Raw genomic sequence first — 21,911 nt, forward strand, 5'->3', positions numbered from 1 at the left:
TTAACCAATTCCCAATCTACATAAGGACATTGCCTCCAATTCCATGACCTTTTAATTTCCTCAGGAGTTTATCATGTGGTACTTTGTCAAATGCTTTCTGAAAATCCATATACACTATATCAACTGGCTCACATTTATTCACCTGTTTATTCACATCTTCAAAAAATACAGCAGATTGGTGAGGTAAGCCATTCCTTGGCTAAATCCATGTTGGCTTTGTCCCATTATATTCAATAATTTTGGTCTTTATATAGTTTCTACCATTTTGCCTGGCACTGACATCAGGCTCACTGGTCTGTAGCTTCCTGGATCACACCAGAACCCTTTTTAAAAATTGTCATTACACTGGCAACCCTCCAGCCTTCAGGTACCATAGCTGATTTTAATGATAGTTTACAGATTACCAACAGTAGTTCTGCAATTCCATTTTTCATTTCTTGTAGCATGTTGGGATATATATCATCTGAGCCAGGTGATTTGTTACTTTTTAGATTGTCAGTTTGCCCTATTACATCTTCCACATTCACTAAGATTTGTTTCAGTTTCTCTGAAGCATCACCTTTAAATATCATTTCTGGCATGGATGTCTCCCTTACATCTTCCTCAGTAAAGACCAAAACAAAGAATTCATTATGGCTTTGACCCCCCCTTAATGCCCTTTTTACTCTTTGATCATCTAATTGTCTAAATTACTCCCTGGTAGACATTTTGCTTTGAATGTACCTGAAAAAGATTTTATTATAAGTTTTTGCTTTTTACTGCAAGCTTCTTTTCAAATTCTCTTTGCCTTCCTAATCAATGCATTGCATCTAACTTGCCAGTGCTTATGCTGTTTGATGGTTTCTGACAAATTAGATGCAAAGCATCGATAAAGAAAATGTTTGGTACTGAAGGTCCTTAATTTGGAAAGTCTAGCTCATTGTATTGCATATATGAATGGTAGGATAAAGCAAATGCATGTAGAGAAGTTAGTGGGAATTAAGGTGGGGACAGCAAAAATAGAGGAAGATCATTATGACAATGTCATGGACTTTTCTGTATGGCTCACTGGCAGAAAAGTGCCATGGAGATAGGATTTAAAAAGTTCTAAATTGATTCTGGCAGTAATCGAGAAGGTAAAGCAGCCTTTTAAAAGTATTCACCTTCTATTAACAGCAGAGAACCATTATAGAAGTCTTTGTCTGTGCCTTGATTCTCAAGAGCTAAATAAATATGAAAAGAAAGCTTTTCCGTTTCTCAACATGGGAATAATTTAAGGAAATAGCTGGAGTCAAATCTGTTTCAAATCAGATTATTCAGCAGGGTATGGCAGACACTAGTAGGTAGAGAAAGCAAATAAATTTGCAGCAAATACAAATCTGCTGGATGCTAGGCTTTTGCTGTGAGGAAAGATTCACAGAAAATATATACTTCTTGAATTTTTCATCCACAGAATTGAATATCATATTTCTGTTATCCCTGATTGGGGTACATAAAATAATGGAAGGAAGAATCATCCCTTCCAAATTTGTTTGGTGGGTTCTTAATTTAGTCATGGAGATGGTGAAATGGACCTGTATAGAGACAACCACTCTCTTCCCACTCTCTTCTCTCTGACTGAATATGGAGAATTCCCATTAACTCTGATCCCATGCTTCACCCTAATGCTGGCTTAATAAGTGTGGCAGATCCTATGTTTCAAACTTCTAACAATTAACTTTGAAGTTGATACTCAGCAACTCTTAGCTGGATAAGTTCCCGTGGCCTTTCCAGAAGCTGCAGCAGTCAAAAAGCCCTAACTACTTGGTTATGCTTCCTGAAGCCACAATGTTAGGTGCTGTATAGCGCAGCTATTCAGCAGTACCAAGATGGAAGAGATGAGAAATGCTAGCTAGAAAGGAACCTACACTGGAGGCAGAGCTGCAACAGAAACAGGTGGGTCCGCAGAGCCCACATCTACAATCATCATGCAGGAGGCCACTTAGGGAATGAATCTTTCATCCATGTACCACATTACTGGGCCTTGCAGAGGAAGAGGTAATATCAAGGTACCACTTAAGTTCTCAGGCCATAATGGATTTATATGAAGACTTCAAAGCAGACCTCAATCCTGTCATACCAGATCTGGTGTAACTATTGAGCTCCCTACATTTCATGGCAACTATAGGGGTTGTAAGACACATATTGGGCAATGTACATTAGGCTTTTAATTTGATTTAGTTAATTTTATATTTTTGAAGAACTATTTTAGGATTTATTTATGAATTGTTTTTTAAATAATTTTGTAAACTCGCTTGAAGTTATTGCGAAAGTCTCGGTATATAAAAATGGTTAAATAAATATCACAGACTTCTAGGTGCTTGTGCCAGGTACTGTGAGCTGTACACAGCTACATTCATACTTATACTCGATTCCCTACTGAGATGCAGCAATTACATGCCTTGAAGTGAGTTTTCTATACCATGGAGCAGTTCCCACATTTTCTGGGAGCTATAGACTGCACCCATGTACCCCTCATCCAATCCCATCAAAGATCCCATTCTGCAACCATAAGCTCTTCCACTCCATCAATGTGCAAGTGGTGTGTAATGCACAAATGAGCATCCTCAAGGTTGTTGCCAGGTACCTAGGAGCTACACACAATTCCTATATCCTTTCGCAAATTTGTGAGCAATTTGATGTATGGCCAAGGTTGACTTCTAGGTAAGAGCAATGCTTCTTTTTCTGTTATCTTCATATGTGTTTAGTGAGTATGCCATGGCGCTATGGGTCTGCCTTGTTACAGTGCACCTCTCTAACATGTGCCCTGCCAAACTTTTATCTGTACATATCTGTCAGTGCCTGGCCTAGACATACTGGCTAGATGATACTGAGCAGAGCGAATCTAGGGAGGCCCTTGATTTGGGGCTTCATTCATGGCTGCATCTGTTAAAAGATATTCTATGAGAATAACTGTCATCCTGGAAACCCACAAAAAGCATTGCCACAAAAGATAAAGGCTCTAGTAGCAGTTTCTCTGGCAGTTCCTAACATGAACCTAGTAAGCCTCATGGAGATGGGATTAACAAGTAATATATCAATAGTCTGAGCAGAATCAGCTGATGTTTTAATAACTAAAACATTGTAGTTTTTTTTACAATATGTTGTCATTATCAGTTTATATAATTGCCCAGTGTTGCGAGCGTGGCCTATGGCTGGTGTTGAGAGCATGGAGGTACAGTCGCTAGCACATAAGAGAGCATGAGCCCCTGAACCATGGCACGACTCAGGGAGGAGCCCCAAGGCACACCATGGGAGGTGAGGGCATACAAGCATGGGCGGAACAGGAACAAGGCAGGACTAGAACTAAGGCAGGGAACTTCAGAACAGGAACAAGGCAGGATCAGCCTTCCACTGGACCTACACACACCAATGAGACTCAGCAACACAATGCTGGTCTCAGGAGTAGCCCTCCGGCCACTTGGTAGCCCTTCTGGACCCTCCGCTTGGGAACGACGAGTACATGAGGCTAGACGGAGGCTGAGGGCAGGAACAAGGCAAGACAGGAACTTGGAAGACTCGGACGAAGACTCATGGAACTTGGAAGACTCAGATGAGGACTCAAGGTGTTTGGAAGGTTCAGGCGGGCACTATCCCTCAGGGCGCCCTACACAACCTGAGAAGGCTGGTTGCGGACCATGCGGGAGTGGGACAAGCTCCGGAAGGGGATCCAACAAAACAAGGCTCCAATGACCGGAGACAGAAACTGGATCAATAAGGATTTACCCTCAGGGTGATCATTTGGAGGACTCGAGGAGCTGGGAAGACTCGGAACTTGGAAGACTTGGAACATCAGGACTTCAGGAACATCAGGACTTCAGGAAACGGAACAATGGAACCTCTGGACACGGAACAACAGGACCTCTGGAACATCAGGGTTTCTGAACATCAGGACCAAGGAACATCTGGAACATTAGGACATCTGGAACATGGAAAAGGCAACGAAGGAGCTCCGATGAGGAACGAGACCAGGAACATCAAAGACATGGAACCAGGGGGAATGGTCCCCTCAGGACCTGCCAACCCCCTGGGAGGCTAATACCTTCAGCCGGTCACTCTCCTTCCCTGGAAAAAACTTCTCTTATTTTTTTTTTTTTTAAAACAAAAACTTAATTCAGCTAACCAAACCACTAATCTAATTCTATTCCTTCTTATTTATATATATTATTTATTTCTTTAAAGAATCAGCTCAGACTGTGAGTGTTACACCCGGACCATCTGCTGGAGACAGAGTAATACTGGCTGACTGTGGGTGGCACCCTGGTATATATGGCAGAGCCAGTCAAATCTTGCTCTATCTCCATCTGCTGGTGCGGAGCAAAACCCAGGAGTCTGGACTGATCCGGTATGTACAGTGAATGACATGTCTTGCCCAAGATCACAAGGGGGATTTAAATGCTGATTTCCCTGGTTCATAGCCCAGTGCTCTAACCATTAGGCTACTCCTACACTTCACTGTTTTCACCTGGAAGTGAGCTTCAAGGAATGGGATCTACCTAGTTTTTTGGGCTCTGCCAGATACTTTCTAATGACCCAGCCTGACCATTGTCAGAAAGAGGATACTGGTCTGACCCCGCATGGTACATCTTATGTTTTTATATTGTTATGCTGGGTGTTCCACAAAACATTAGGAGGAGGAGGAGTTCCCAGGGATGTTTAGACTGGGGGAGGAAAAGTACACCTCTAGATTGCATTTTCAGATCTATGCATGCTATTTTCGAAGGAAAAAGTATCCACTGAAAAAGTGTTTCTATCCGGCTAAGTTTAGATACCCAACACAGTTGAGCGTCTTAATTCTTGCCAGCTAGGATTTAGCTGGATAGATTTAGGATGATTTGCAGTTGAAAATCTAGTTGGTTAGACTTGACTGAAAATCAGTTTCACTTACACTCCTAAAATGTGGCCGGCTAAAGGCCTGATTCACTAAGGGGTAGATTTTTAAAAAATGCGCGTTCGCGTACTTTTGTTGGCGCACCAGGCGCCAACAAAAGTACGCTGGATTTTATAAGATACGCGCGTAGCCGCGCGTATCTTATAAAATCCTGGATCGGCACGCGCAAGGCTGCCGATTTTGGGCAGCCGGTGTGCGCCGAGCCGCGCAGCCTGCCTCCGTTCCCTCCAAGGCCGCTCCGAAATCGGAGCGGCCTCGGAGGGAACTCTCTTTCGCTCTCCCCTCACCTTCCCCTCCCTTCCTCTACCTAACCCCCCCCCCACCTTTGTCCACGGATTTACGCCTCCCGGAGGAAGAAGTAAATCTACGCGCGCCAGCGGGCTGCTGGCGCACCGAGACGCAACCCGAGGGCGGTTCCGGAGGGCGCGGTCACGCCCCCGGACCGCCCCGGGCCGAAACCACGCCCCCGGGCCCGCCCCCAAAACGCCGCTTCCCGCCCCCAAAACGCCACATCGAGCGGCCCCGCCCCCGACACACCCCCGACAAAAAACCCCAGGACTTACGCGAGTCCCGGGCCTCTGCGCGCGCCGGCAGGCCTATGGAAAATAGGCGCGCTGGCGCGCAAGGCTCTGGTCGCATAAATCCAGGCGGATTTACGCGAGCAGGGCTTTTAAAATCCACCCCTAAGGCTTTTCTCCCATTCTGTGTCTATGGGGAAAATGCTTAGTGAACCAGGCCCTTAAGTATGCAGGCATTTTTTGAAAATTGGCCTAACTATGACCATTCTTTTTATAACTTCAAGGGAAAGTTCTCGTCTTCTTTCTGCGTATATAAACTGGACTCAGCTACAGCAGAATTTATCACATTAAAAAGTAAATAACTAAAATGATAAATGAAATTGTTATAAATTAAATACATTTTAAATAGAATGAATAAAGAAAAAGAACAGTGCATTGGCAATAAACAGCTTCTGCAAAAAATATACACATACTGCAGGGAGAAATTGCAAAAGGTGGTAAGCTATAATATAATTTCTACTATTAATAAGTATATAAAATGCCAAACATATGGAGGCCAGCCCTGTGGTTCTGGCCACAGTTTGTGTGCTACGGTGCAAGGGGTCTCACGGAGGTGGTGTGCTCACTTCCAGGTAGAGAGAGAAGATAGCTGTTTTTACTGTGGCTACTTCTGCCAACCAAACAGAGGCACTGAGGATGCATCTCAAAGCAGGTGCTGTTTCAAACAGGTGAAGGTCGCCTGAGTCGCCTGGATATGCCATCTGGGGAAAAGAAATAAAAAAATATATAAAAATGCATTTGTATATATGCATTTACAAATAATTAAATATAATATATTAAACAAAAGAGAAGCAAAAACAGTATACATATCTGTTCTGGGTGAATCAGCACCAGCAGCACTGCCACCAATGAAAACCCTCAGGTCTTTCTTGTGGACACTAGATGTCAACAGCAATATTGGCAGGGTGTCCAGAGTCAGAGCACTCGCTGAGTTATTGCTCCCTTCCTTTGAATTCTGTCCTCCAGCTATGCTGCTTGGCTCTTTTCTGCTGGTGGGAATATGAATTAGATGAGCAAGAGAGCCAATCAGCCTGCAGCACACTATTGCTACTTGCACCACAGGGGAGAGATTGCAGCTGTTTTCAGTATAATACTGACAGACAATTAAATTGAATTCTACGGCAGGGAGCCAGTTGGTTTTCATATTTTGCAATATCTTGATTATTCTATAATGACATAAGAATTATGTGACTGTGCTGTGGAACTGTGGGAGACTTGAGGCTATGATTATATCTGTCTTTCTTTGTAATGGCCATAATACATTAACATGGGTCAAATAATGAATTTAATACCAAAAACTATCCCAAACAAGAAGATACACGTATAAAAAAGAAAACAAAATATAAAAATACAAAATCTATATATATATGAAAAAAATTAATATTTATCAAAGACATTTTTAATCAGCAATTTCAAAAACATTTTTAATAACCATATGGTTAAAGTGCAAAGACCATAACAAAAAATCATAACAAAACACACAAAAGATAGGGCCCATATACACTCACACAAACCCCTAAAAAAAGTTTACAATAAATGAATATATCAGCAGTGTCCTGTATTCTTCTTCCAAAGTACTTCATTTCTTGGACAACTGAAAGTCTATAATGTGGTTGCAGATATCGATCAGTTCTCCAATTCAAATGCACAGAGATGCATGAGAAAACACTCACTTTAAAAAAATACCTGAATCCATGGGAGGCACACACATGTGCCAACCTGGAAAATCCAATAGAATGAGGAGCTTACCTAGCGACCAAGTTACCTAACATGTTTCAACAATGGCATCTTAAGGGCTATAATGATTTAGTCACAAAAAACGCTGTAGTTTCTAAGAGTATCTCAGTTCAAAGCTTTATCACCCGCCTTGGTCACCTCCATAATTCTCTTTATAATCATATAAAGACATTAAATACAAAAACTCAACAAAACACAAAAATAATATAATCAAACAGGACTTACCAACCTCTCATAACAGTGTTTGAAAAGTAATGCCAAAAAAACCCTTCAAAAACAGACATTTTAAATCATATTACAGCCAATCATGAAATTTCCCCACTCATGACATTACTCAGAACCAACTTTATTCATATGGTGAATCAAAAAAAAGACAGACCATTCAATCCTGTGGTTAAGGCCTTGGGGAGCCAAAGAACCTAAATTAAATATGCAATGGTGTTCTAATCATAAAAGAGAACAATCTTCCCACCTCCTTGGATTCTCATAATTTGTTGTATAACAAAAAAACATAGAGACTCTATTAGATGATCATGTTTAACCTGATGTTGAGTCAAGGCACTTCCATCCTTTTATTTCTAATAGCACTACAATGCTCAGTGATATGAGTTTTAACCTTGCTTACATTAAGTAAGATTGCATGGGAAAAGAATTACATACACCACAAATTCAGAATCACAAGTGGTGGTTGATTTAAGCCAAATGTTCGTCCCCAAAGAAGGATATTGAAACTGCTGAATCATAAGTGATAGGGAACAAACCCTACAATGTCCACATTCATGATGCCCAACTCAAAAAACAGGCACCATGCAAATAGAAAACCGAGATGTCACCAGCCAATCCCTAATGTTCCGCCCTTGTTTGAATGTGAAAACAGGATATTCCTGCAGTAGAGACCAAAATCTCTTGATAACCCCCACCACTTTTGGAGTAAGCACAGTATAAGTCAACACATATACTATATGATCCTGTTCCCTAGATTGAGAGGGATAAAACAGTAACTCACAATTAACATATTGAGCCTGAGTATGGGCTCACTTTACCTTGGACATAGGATAACCCCAATTCAGAAATAGTTTCCACCTATCAATTGCTTTTAACTTAAAATCCTCCACTGAAGAATAAATTCTTCCTAATCGAAAAAATTGCTCCACAGATATATTCTCACATAAACAATGGGGTGAAAACTTTGAAAATGCAAGAGATCCATTGGCTTCTTAAATATAGATGTAACAAAGTGACCCACAAAAAATTGTACCCACATATCCAAGAAAGATACACGATCCTGATGAATGTTGTAAGTAAATTTCAAATTGGGATCACAAGAATTCAAATATGAATAGAAAAGAAAGAAGTCTTCTTGCATGACTCCCCAGATCAAAAACGTGTCATCTATATAATGTAACCACGTATAGACATGAGTCCAAAATACAGAAGAATAGTTGTATCGTTCTTCAAAAACAGAAACATGCAAACAAGCAATATCGGGGACTAGCATGATGCCCCTTGCTGTGCCTTGAATTTGCTTGTAGAAAATCCCGTCAAATTAAAAAATATTTCAGTTAGTACAAAATGTGCAAGTTGAAGAAGAAAAGCTGCTGGCGTTCTAATCAGAACCATACGTTGTGACAAATATTCTCAGTGATGGACAGAGCCTCTTGCTGAGGAATATTCAAATATAAGAACATAAGAACATGCCATACTGGGTCAGCCCAAGGGTACATTAAGCCCAGCATCCTGTTTCCAACAGTGGTCAATCCAGGCCATAAGAACCTGGCAAGTTCCCAAAAACTAAGTCTATGCCATGCTACTGATGCTAGTAATAGCAGTGTCTATTTTCTAAGTCAACTTAATTAATAGCAGGTAATGGACTTCTCCTCTAAGAATTTATCCAATCCTTTTTTAAACCCAGCTACACTAACTGCACTAACCACATCCTCTGGAAACAAATTCCAGAGTTTAATTGTACGTTGTGTTAAGAGCGTGTCCTCCGGCTGCTGTTACGAACCGAGGGCTTGGGGCCCTCGGATTCTGTTACGAGCGCGAGGAGCGCGGTCGCCTCTAAAGCAAATGGGGTGAGCCCTTGGGCCATGGCGGAACTCAGGGAGGAGCCCCAAGCCACACTGTGGGAGGTGAGCTGGTGCAGGCATGGAGAACCAGGCAGGAACTGAAGCAGGAATAGAGAACAGGGTCTGACCCTCAGCCGGACCTGCACGCCCAAGACAACCAACAACGCAATGTTGATTGATGAACGGTCTTCCGACTGTTCCAAGCCCTTTCGGACCTGCCGCTGGGTAACGGCATTGGACGGCAGGCCGGACAGAGGATGAGGGCAGACAGTCTTTAGAACACAGAAGACATCACAGATGAGGGCTGAAGCGAAGACATCACGGACGAGGGCTGAAGCGAAGACATCACAGACGAGTCCTGGGAAGGAAGACATTGGCACTGTCTCTCAGGGCGCCCTACTCAGCCCACCAACACGGGCGGACCCAATGGGCTGGTCGTGGACCACCCTGTCCCATTGCGCGCCCTACACAGCCCGAGGAGGCTGGTCGCGGACCACGCTGAGAACAGGACAAGCGCAGGGAAGAGGTGGGTACTGCACTCCTGGCAGTCTGAAGTGGGATACTGCACTCCTGGCAGTCTGAAGCAAGCTGGAACATCAGGAACTGGAACAGGAACAAACCTCAAGGAACATCTGGAACCAACATCAAGGAAACAAGCAGAGATGCAGGACAGGGAGCCATCAAGACAAGCGAAGACCACGGAGGACCTGGATCGATGAAGAAGCACAGACAACTGTGAGACTCAATCCGAAGGCCAACAGGAACTGAAGTGAAAGTCCTTTTATACTGCTGTATGCAGGCAACTCCCTGGGAGGAGTAGACCTGGACCGCCCCTCACTGGCCCTATAACTGAGGAGGAGTGCTGCGGGCTGGCCCCTAGGGAGAGGGCGTGGCCCGAACCAGGAAGTCCAAGCAAAGCCAAGCAAGCCACAGGCAGGCCCCAAGAACATCGAGGCCTCTCAGGCCCTGGAGCAAATCCTGGATAGTACGCAGGCGAGGCCCTGGCTTTGGAGCGGCCTCCAGAGAAAAAGGTAAGATGCCTCCTGTGGCGCAGCACAGGAGGGATCACAACACGTTGAGTGAAAAAGAACTTTCTTTGATTAGTTTTAAATGTGCCATATGTTAACTTCTTGGAATTCCCCCTAGTCCTTCTATTAACCGAAAGAGTAAATAACCGATTCACATTTACTCATTCTAGACCTTTCCTGATTTTAAAGACCTCTATCATATCCCTCCTCAGCCGTCTCTTCTCCAAGCTGAAGAGTCCTAACCTCTAGTCTTTCCTCATAGGGGAGCTGTTCCATCCCCTTTATCATTTTGGTCGCCCTTCTCTGTACCTTCTCCATCGAAACTATATCTTTTTTGAGATTCGGTGACCAGAATTGTACACAGTATTCAAGGTGCGGTCTCACCATGGAGCAATACAGAGGCATTATGACATTTTCCATTTTATTCACCATGCCCTTTCTAATAATTCCCAACATTCTATTTGCTTTTTTGACTGCCGCAGCACACTGAACTGACAATTTCAATGTGTTATCCACTATGACACCTAGATCTCTTTCTTGGGTGGTAGCTCCTAATATGGAACCTAACATTGTGTAACTATAGCATGGGTTATTTTTCCCTATATGCATCACCTTGCACTTGTCCACATTAAATTTTATCTGCCATTTGGATGCCCAATTTTCCAGTCTCACAAGGTCTTCCTGCAATTTATCACAATCCGCTTGTGAATTAACTACTCTGAATAATTTTGTATCATCTGCAAATTTGATTACCTCACTCATCATATTCCTTTCCAGATCATTTATAAATATATTGAAAAGCACGGGTCCCAGTACAGATCCCTGAGGCACTCCACTGCCCACTCCCTTCCATTGAGAAAATTGTCCATTTAATCCTACTCTCTGTTTCCTGTCTTTTAGCCAGTTTGTAATCCACGAAAGGACATCGCCACTTATCCCATGACTTTTTACTTTTCCTAGAAGCCTCTCATAAGGAATTTTGTCAAATGCCTTCTGAAAATCCAAATATCTACTGGTTCACCTTTATCTACATGTTTATTAACTCCTTCAAAAAAGTGAAGCAGATTTGTGAGGCAAGACTTGCCCTGGGTAAGGCCATGCTGACTTTGTTCCATTAAACCATGTCTTTCTATATGTTCTGTGATTTTGATCTTTAGAACACTTTCCACTATTTTTCCTGGCACTGAAGTCAGGCTAACTGGTCAGTAGTTTCCCGGATCGCCCCTGGAGCCTTTTTAAATATTGGGGTTACATTAGCTATCCTCCAGTCTTCAGGTACAATGGATGATTTTAATGATCCGGAAACTACAGACTTCAGTGCCAGGAAAAATAGTGGAAAGTGTTCTAAATATCAAAATCACAGGAAGATAAACAACTTCTTCTCCTCCATGCCGAAAGACCCGAGAGCAAGGGCCGCAATGGGGGTTGACATAGAGTGGACACCGCCCTCGATGGCCAAGGAACATCGCTCAGCCCCAGGACCCCAGTGGAATGTTTGTTATCTTCAGGGTCCCCGGTGGAAAAAAAGGGAGATTTGACAAAACCGGGGAAGGAGGAGGAGATCCCAGGGATTATATCTGGCTCCATCGAGATAGCTGGAGACAGACAAACCAGTCACAAAATGGAAGGCAGTGTTAAACGTGCTTTGGATAATTTACCTTCAACAGCACCAGATTCTATACGGGTCTTGAAGAAGATATTGAGTGAAGGTGGTAACGCATTGACAACAACTGGTACTGTTTTCACTTTGATTAAACCTGCAACAGTAATACTAGACTCTGTCTGGAATGTGTTAGTTTCTATTGAATCTGCAATTACATCTTTGGCTCAAGTTTTCATAGAGACTAATAATCGGGGAATAGATAAGGAGAAGAAAGTTCGTCAATGTGAAGAAAAGCTAGAAGCAATGGATAAAAGAGTTGCATCTATAGTGAAAATACAGCATAACTTAGTACAATCAGAGGCTATTTCTGTTAAGAAATTTGAAAATATTGAGAATACTTTAAGATCTCTGAATTTAAGGGCTATAAATTTTCCTGTGATAACGAAGTTGCCTTTAGTGGATTTCTTCAAAATTTACTTAACAAATAATTTAAAGATATCAACAGAAGCAATGCCAATAATTACAAAAGTCAATTATATGCCACAGAAAGCTTTAGAAATATCTAGGTTGGAATATCAAGATCAATGCTCTCTGAATATTACAGAATTATTGGAACTTACGCAAGAAACTGAGATACAACAAAGGGGGACTTTATTTGCTTTGCATTTGAACACAATTGAAATCTTGTTCTTAGGTATTTTCTTAGAAACAAGGAATCCTTATTTCACGGTCAAAAGTTGTGGATATAACCTGATGTGACCAGGGCCACACAGGAACATAGGAAGAAGTTTCTTTCTATGAGAGCAGAAGCGCTGACATGTGGAATTCAATTTATTTTACGTTATCTGTGCAAATGTATTGTGAAATATCAAAATGCAAAATATGTTTTTTTTTTGAACCGTTGCAGTTGAGATCTTTTATAAATGCTCACACCTGATAACACTTAATATGGGGAGCGTTTGATTTATGGCTTGGAGTACTCCTGCTTTTTCTTTTTTTGGAATTACATTTATATTACATCGCTCTAATTACATGCTAGGGATCCTCCATCTCTCCATTACTTATTACATGGGAGAATTTATATTTCTTTTTTGTTTCCTTGTATATTTGATGGGATGTACAGTTCTAGTTTGATGTAACCTCTCCCTTGCTGGTACAAAGTTGTTTGTGTTATAATATTGAAAACTTAATAAAAATAAAATAAAAAAAAAAAGTCGCCACCAAAAATAATAGGAATGTCTCCGTAACCTAAGAGGAGCTGCGCTATATCTTTAAAGAATTCAGGGGAATCCTCATTTGGAGTATAAATATTTAAGAATAAAAGACACTGCCCAGCTACAGAGATTAATGTTAATACCCATCTACCCCTCAAGTTGGATTTGGACTGCTAATGATTTCTTAAATAAAATTGCCACACCATTTCTCAAACACCATTGAATACACACAATTCCCAAGCAAGTCCTGTACAAGCTTTGCTGATTCTCTTACATCCAGATGCGTATCTTGTAAAAATGCTACATCAGCTCCACATTTTTTAATATAGACCAGGATTTTGTTTTCCTTTTGATGGGGTGATTTAAGCCATGAACATTCAGACTGAGAACAGTCATAGGCCTAGATGGAAAATTGTGAGGAAAGAAAATGATAAGAAAGTAATGGTGAAAATAGATTGTAGCAGATTTCCTCTTATAATTTAGTGTTGAAATTAGACAGTGGAGATTCCGAATAAGATTTATAGTTACTAATGTATAATGTATCTCCTGTACATAAAAAAAATAAATAAAACAAACAGCTAGCCTAAAATTCCCCCCAGAAAGGAGAAGCCAACAATAACAATTCATCACGAATCAAATTGGGTCAGGGGAAAAGCACTTTGAAGGACCCCAGCTAACTCCAGCACTCACTGAAAATATCCTGTAACATCTCCCCTATGTAAAAATTAAGTCTACGCAAATACTCTCAGGCAGCTTCTAGCCACCAAACTATACTAAATCCCATTTTTGCTGCAGACATCTAAGGACCCACCAAAAAGGAATCACATCCCTCGTATACCTACCAACATGCATATCTCACACATACTCATGCATTCTAATAAAAACACTCTTTTACACAGCCGCAGCAACATTTTCTATGTGAGTACTCTCACAAGGCCATTCATGTGCATCACTTCAGGAACCCAGCAAACAGGTCTATACTGTAAAGTGCGGTTGGAGATTCTTCGTCTGCAACTCGCTGTGGGCGCACAATTGGGACGCGTAAAGCGATCTTGCGATACAGTCTCCAGTTTCACGCGTCCTTAGCGCTTCTTGAAACCAAAGCATAACCCTTTCCGCACCCAGCATGTATATCATATGTAAATGAACGAATTAGCTATTTAGTGAAGGAATTAGCTATTCCCTCCTGATACTGTGACGCGCGCTCCGATTATCTCCTTTGTAACCCGCTATTTTGCCGTGTCCTTAGCCTGTTAGTTTACCGCCTACCCTCTACCTGGTGTTAGTCCTGCACCATGGACGACCTCCATATATACTAACCCGCTTTCAAACTGCATTCAGCCCTTCTTTTTGCATGAACGATGCTGCACGGAACTCCGATTGCATTAGTTATTTGCTTAAAAAAATTATTTCATCCCGCATGTTCCGTATGGGAGCTGACAGCGGCTTGCAAAAAAAATTACAGTTCTCATAAAATGCTAAAGTTGTTATATATATATATATAAATACCTTGTCACTTTCCGATTCCCCCATCTACACACGGGCGGGCGGGCGTGCGGTCATCGAGGCGGCGGCGGGAGCCGGCGGGCGTCCGTTCATCCAGGCGGCGGCGGGAGCCGTCGGGCGGGTGGGCGTGCGTTCGATCCAGGCGGCGGCGGGAGGGTGGGCGTGCGTTTATCCGGGAGCCGGCGGGCGGGTGGGCGTGCATTCATCCAGGCGGAGGGATCCGGCGGCGAAAGCGGCCTCCGGCAGCCCCCTCCGGCAGTGAATGAATGCGCGCCTGTGCGACCCGTGCGATTTCGGTGCGCTTGTGAGACCCGTTCGATTTCGGCGCTCAAGGTGTGACGTCACGCGTGCCCGCTGGCTCCCGTCGCTCCCTGTGACAAGGTAAGGGCAAAGGCGATCGGCGCCATACTGGCAGTCGATCGCCTTTGCCCTTATCTTGTCACAGGGAGCGACGGTCGCTCCCTGTGACAAGTTAAGGGCAAAGGCGATCGGCGCCATTTTGAAACCTCCAGCACCGGCACCTGCACGATTGAAGGCATTGCTCCCGGACCCCCCGCTAGACCACCAGGTACATGTGAAAGGTTTTTGGGGGGGTTGGGAGGGTGGGAGAAGCAAAGGGGTAATTTGAAAAGGGTCGGGGTGGGTTTTTTTTTTCGGGCCATCGGCGCCTTTTTATCAGTGATAGCCAAAATGGCGCCGATGGCCCGAGAGCGGGAGATCGCGCCGGGGACACCCCCCCCCCCCAATCACTGGACCACCAGGTAATTTAACATTTTTTTTGGGGGGGGGGTTCGGTGGGGTTTTGTTTATCTGCTCAGGCCTCACTAAAAAATTTACAATGTGAATTGGAATCGGAACGATTCCAATTCACAATCTCTAATGATCCGATTTTTCCCTCCCACCATCCGAACCTGATCGTTAAGACGATCGGGCACACGATTCACATCTCTAATATATATATATATATATATATATATATATATATAAATGGGAGCAGGGTTGCAGGAGCTAAAGGGAAGGGATGATTCAAGGGAGACAGTGTTGCCCAAGAAATCATGTTTGATATCCAAAAAAGTACCAGAGGACAAAGAGAGAGGAAATGGAAGACAGGAAGAAGGGACAAATGAAAGGAAGTATGAAACTGGATCAAGATTTCTGGTGCAAAGAGGACTCCTATGTAACCCCCTGGATGGGGCATATAAAATAATAAGTGTCTGACACTTTGTGGGCCAAATTATTTATTATTTACAATTATTTGTATACCACCCTTTCAGACAAAGGAGATGAGGGTGGTTTACAATTAAGACATTCATAATACAGTATTAACAAAATAAAACATAAAAGCAGTACAACATGGGTATTCTGGACCTGATGAAAGGAGGATCATTTGATACTAAATGCTGTCTTCAGTGAGAATTTTGAATATTTTAAAGTCTGACATCACTCTCTGTGGCTCTGGCATAGAGTTCCATAGTCACAGGCCGGCTATTGATATAACCTTATCCCTTGCCTCCCCTAAATGGGCACAGTGAATACAAAGGAATTCAAGCAGTCCTTTGTTGGCAGATCTTAGGTTCCTTTGAGGTACATACATGTGGAGAGATGCTCTGAACCAGACATAAGAACATAAGAAATTGCCATGCTGGGTCAGACCAAGGGTCCATCAAGCCCAGCATCCTGTTTCCAACAGAGGCCAAACTAGGCCACAAGAACCTGGCAATTACCCAAACACTAAGAAGATCTGGATTTATCAGTATCTGGCTTTATCAGAAATTTGTGAATCAAGGTTAAGATTTTAAATTGAACATGGTATTAAATAAAGAGCCAATGTAAAGAAGAGAGGATGGGTGTAATATGATTGTATTTTCTTTTGCCAGTCAATACCTGTGCCGGTCTTAAGGTGCTGGCCAGGAGGCCTAGGAAAAAGGAGTTACAGTAGTCTATAATTTGAGAATATCAGTGTTTGTAATACCATTCTGAAGTCCTCAAAATGTAATAATAGGCATCCGAAGCTTGTGTTAACCTGTTTTGATAACTGCTCGTATATAGGGTTGCATTGATAAGTTGCTATCCAGGAGGACACCAAGATTACATGAAAAAGTGATTAACAGGAATTTCATGTGAGCCTAATTTAAAAAGGTGATTTCCAAGTAATGTAAACTATTTCAGTTTTTCAATATTCAGTGTTAGTTTATTATAGAAAAATCAGCTGTAAGTGTATGTGTTAGTGAGTTTTCAATTGGAATGAAAAATTGGACATCATCCACATATATCTGGTCATTAAAACTTAGACCTGCTACTAATTTGCAAAGTGGAATTAGATAGATGTTAAAAAATGTTGCGGATACCATGGAGCCTTGTGGGACACCAGCTTTTAAAGGTCTCCATGTTGAGGTTTCATTTTCAATCCGAATTTGATGTGATCTGTTGTGTATAAATTAATTTATCCAGTTAAGGTCTTGACCAGAGATACTGATTTCCAGTAGTCTTTTTTGTAAGAATAGAATGATCAATTGTATTGAATGCTGCTGAAATATCCAGCAGCAGGAGATAGCTATACCCACTGTCTAACCCTCACCAGACAATCGGAGACTGATAGAAGTAAAGTTTCCGTGCTTTGATTTTTTCTAAACCCAAATTGATTTGGGTATTGAAGGTTATTGTCTTCAAGATATCACCAAATTGTTTTAGCACCGCTTTCTCCATGGTTTTGGCTAAAATCAGTAATGAGGAGATAGGACTGTAACTTGCTAATTTTAAATGCCAGTATCTCTGGTTTAGGGTTCAGCAATGTGGGTCAAGCAGATGGTGTAAACGTTCCAGGCCCAGAGGCGGATGGGTTAGTACTTTCCTTGACTGGAACAGGGAAAATGACCCCAGCGACTTCCCTCTGTGAACCCTATCCCTTTTTCTCATGCTAGCTTGTTTTGGAAATCCTATGTACTCAGATCAGGCCCACACCAATGAATATTCCAAAACATTCAACTTTTTTTCTGGGGAAACCAACATAGCAACTACTGTATATACAAGATAGCAAAGGAAACTATATTAATCAGAGTTCACAGGTTTTCAAAGCCGAAGTATAACTTTCCACGAATCAAATAAACAATGATCCAGCAATTATACCCAAACTTCAAAGAATACTTCCAGTCTTTTACAAAGCTCTACATTAGTTCTTCCTCCCACTCCATTAGAAATATATTGCTCAAATTCCTATTATGCTGCACAAAACCTCGATTCCACAATATTCTACCCCATGATCCTTAGGATACCTCAGATTCCATAAAACACATCAACAACGCCTCAGAATGAGAGAGGAACTACATCAGAATGAGACCAGTACTCACATCATGGGCCAACAGAGTACCTCCTTTCCGTGGGTCCAATATCTCTTGTTCCTCAACAGTGTTCATGCACTTCTGAGGCATCCTTGATACACTCCTCCTTGTAAATTGTTTCTCCACTCCCTTATACTTTTTCCTTCTAGATAGCACCAAACAGAGGAGGGCCTGGAAAAAATAGACCAAGTAGCCTTACCTCAGTGGTAGGAAATCTAATGGAGATGTTTCTAAAGGAAAGAATATAGTGAACTATCTGCAATGCAATGGGTTGCATGATCCAAGAGACAACGTGTTTTTACCAGAGGAAGATCATATCAGACAAATCTGATTGACGTTTTTGATTAGGTGACTAAAGAATTTGATCAAGGAAGAGCACTTCTCAATTTCATCAAAGCTTTTGATATTGTCCCGCATAGGAGGCTCATGAACAAATTGAAAAGCCTGGGAATGGGTCCAATGTGCTGGAATGGATCTAAAATTGGTTAACTGACAGTCGATAGTGAGTAGTTGTCAATGGAATCTACTCTGAGGAGGGAAGAGTGATAAGTGGATTGCCTCAGGAATCAGTTCTGTTCAATATCTTTGTGAGTGATAATGCGGAAGGACTGGAAAAGTTTGCCTTTTTGCAAATGGCACTAAGATCTGCAATAGAGTGGACAAACCTGAAGGAGTAGAGAGTATGAAAAGCAATCTAAGAAAATCTGAGGAGGGGTTCAAGGTTTGGCAGCTGGGATCCAATGGCAAGGAATGCAGGTCATGCAAGAAATACAGAAATCCAAAGGAGCTATATGTGATGCGGGGTGAAAGTCTGATGTGCACGAACTGGGAGAGAGATCTCAGAGTGATAGTGTGTGAAGATCTGAAGGTGGAGAAGCAATGAGACAAGGCAGTCGCTAAGGCCAGAGGAATGCTGGGCTGCATAGAGAGAAGCATAACCAGCAGGAAAAAGGCCGTGATAATTTCCCTGTACAGGTCATTGGTGAGGCTTCATCAGGAGTACTTTGTTCAGTTCTGGAGACCATATTTCAAAAAGGATAGAGACAGGATGGAAGCAGTCCACAGACAGGTGACCAAAATAGTGGATGGTCAGCATCAAAAGAATTATGAGATAAAACTGAATGACCTAAATATGTATACCCTGGAGGAGAGGAGAGACAGGAGTGATATGATATACACTTTTAAATACCTGAAAGGTATTAATGATGCACAGGAATCAAACCTTCTGCAATGGAAAGAAAACTGTAGAATAAGGGGGTCATAATATGAAGTTTCGGGGGGGGGGGGGGGGGGGTCGAGTCAGGAACTACGTCAGGAAGTATTTCTTCACGGAAAGGGTGATAGATGCATGGACTGCACTCCCAGAAAATGTAGCGAGGACAAGGATGGTAATAAAATCAAAAAGGGCATCGGATAGTCACAGAGGATTCCCAGTGGCTAAATGAGGGAGACGAAGAAAAGGGTAACCTGTGTGGACTGTGGTAACCTGCACAGAGCAGAATGTATGTAGGCAAGAATGACTAACTGTGCATGTAAAGTAAGAAATTGGCAATGGAAGCTGAGGCAGAGCTGAGGTTGAAGTTGGGGGCAGAGCTTGGTTGATTTGCTTGGCCCCGCCCCCAACCATAAAGGCGTTCTGCTGCCCCTGGCTACCCCTCTCATTAGCTCTAGGACCAGTTGCACCATGGAACAGTCATAGACACATAAGAACCTCTCAAGCATGTCCCGATGAGACATTGACCTAATCAGTACTGGAGTAAGTGAAATCTTCCATTATTGTGTTGCCAAATTTGGTTTCCTTTCTAATGTCTGTTAGTATTTCAGTCTGTTTCTTTCTTTTGGCCAGGTGGATAGTAGTACACAAGCACTGCTATGCTCTTTCCCATCACACATCGAATTTCCATCTGTGAGGATTCTACAGCACATTTTGTTTCCTGCAGGATTTTTTTTTTTTTTTTGCCTTGCTTGACTCCATGCCATCCTTTACATAGTAGTTTCTGTTTGAAAATCCTCCTGAAGTTACACAGGTACAGGTACCTGTGTACTTTTCTGCTGGGCGGCTTATTCAGATTTGCCCCCCCTGAGCACACTGGGACTCCACATTGCCCTGCAGTGGCTCTTTGTTAGGTTCCCCAGGGGGCCTGAGCTGTAACTTTGTCTGCTTATTGGTGGGAGTAGAGGGAGGTACAAGGGGTAGGGGAAATCAAATTGGTGGGAGAAAGGGATGCCAATTCAGCACCAGCACCCAGAATATTTAGGGGGGAAGGGTGGGTACCATCACTCTCCCCTTCAAACTCTGACCATGGCCTGAGGGCAGCAGGCTGCACAGCATCTGGGAAGGAGCCTGGAACCCTGAGAAAGGAACGTTTTGTTATTTGCTGGGTTTTTTTTTTAGCTTCAGAGAATGTCACAGCACTGTGCTTCAGAATTGTACTCCCGGGAAGCATTTCAGCAATCAGTGTTTGAGCCAGCCAAGTTGAAGGCTCTTTTAATCACAAGGGTAGCCCAGTGGTTAGTACAGGAGGCTGAGAACTAGAGAAGGCAGGGTTCGGATCATGTTGATGCTTCTTCTGATCGTGTGCAGGTCTCTTCACCCTCTATTGCTTCAGGTAGATTATAAATCCTCTGGAGACAGGGGCATATTTATCTAAAAATAACTCACCTTGAGCTACTACTGAAAGGTGTGAGCTACATCCAAACAGAAAAAATATAAGAGAAAAGTGAACTCCAGGAAGATCACACATTGAGGAAATGGTAGAGAGAAGTTACTCCTAGAAGGTACAATGCTGGGGAAACAGCAGGGAAAGCTTAAGCTTGGAAAGTTACAAAATAAGGAAGTGGCAGAAACTGTTTTAGACTTGAGTCTTTAGGTTTCTCTGTTGTGTGAAGGCTATGCTGACAGCACTCTCTAGGCCAGGCATGGTGAACTCCAGTCCTCGAGTGCCACACACAAGCCAAGTTTTCAGGATATCCACAATGAACATGCAGAAGACAGATTTGCATGCACTGCCTCCATTGTTTGAAAATCTATCTCATGCATATTCATTGTGGATATCCTGAAAACCTGGCCTGTGTGTGGCATTTGAGGACTGGAGTTTGCCACCCCTGCTCTAGGCTGAATATACTAGCAAAGCCATTGTACTTAAAATCCCAGCGTAAAGACTGTCAGGCCGATACAGTACAGTGCGCTCTCCCCAGTGGGACACACAGTATGGAGAATCTCCCGTGTCACGTGGGAGGCCTTGCTTTGAAATTACTGCTGGGTTTTCTAACTGGTTGCTTTTGTCTTCCTGCACCACAGGTCCTAGGAAACAAAATGACAGCCTCTAACCTAGCCATGGTGTTCGGTCCAAATCTGCTGCAGCGGGAGAAGGAGAGCATCACAGGCATGGAGGACAGCGGAGCCATCATCAGTGTAGTGCAGACCTTACTGGAGAACTGCCAGGCACTTTTCATGGTAAGGAAGCCAGGCAGAACGGGCTGTCTCTCAGTTTCCCATTTCCTGGCAGTGCTGGGCCCTGGGGGACAGAGCCAGCATAATCTGAAGGAACTAGTGAGGGAGGGGATTGACAAACAGTTATTGTTAAAATCACAAGTATTCCCATGGGTAATGTGGCAAGAGAGAATTATTTTAGTTGTAGAGTAATTAAACTGTATATTTTGTACCTAGCACAGCTCTTTCTGCAACCCCTTTGGATGTTAAGGAAACATTGATTCACCAGAGGGAATTATTAGATATGGATGGGTGTCATGATGTACTACAGTAATGAGATACAGAAGATGTATGAATGGACACAGCGATGTCCTATAGTGCGGCTATCCAGAAAGGGTATTAATAATTCAATAAAGAAGGTAAATGGATGGATATGGGGATGTATTACAGTGCCAAGACATAGACAGGATGTTAAGAACTATGGTGAGGTATTACT

General features: G+C 42.7%; 1 protein-coding gene across 2 annotated transcripts in view; it reads left to right on the forward strand.

The window, feature by feature from the left end:
• Positions 1-21,911, forward strand: part of LOC115094260 (rho GTPase-activating protein 6-like) — a 340,951-nt gene that overhangs the window by 245,475 nt on the left and 73,565 nt on the right. For both annotated transcript variants that reach the window (XM_029607121.1, XM_029607122.1), the window contains exon 9: positions 21,284-21,439. In XM_029607121.1, coding sequence (XP_029462981.1) covers positions 21,284-21,439 — 156 coding nt within the window. The remainder of the gene's footprint in view (positions 1-21,283; positions 21,440-21,911) is intronic.

Source organism: Rhinatrema bivittatum, chromosome 6 (genome assembly GCF_901001135.1).
Source record: "Rhinatrema bivittatum chromosome 6, aRhiBiv1.1, whole genome shotgun sequence".
NCBI lineage: Eukaryota > Metazoa > Chordata > Amphibia > Gymnophiona > Rhinatrematidae > Rhinatrema > Rhinatrema bivittatum.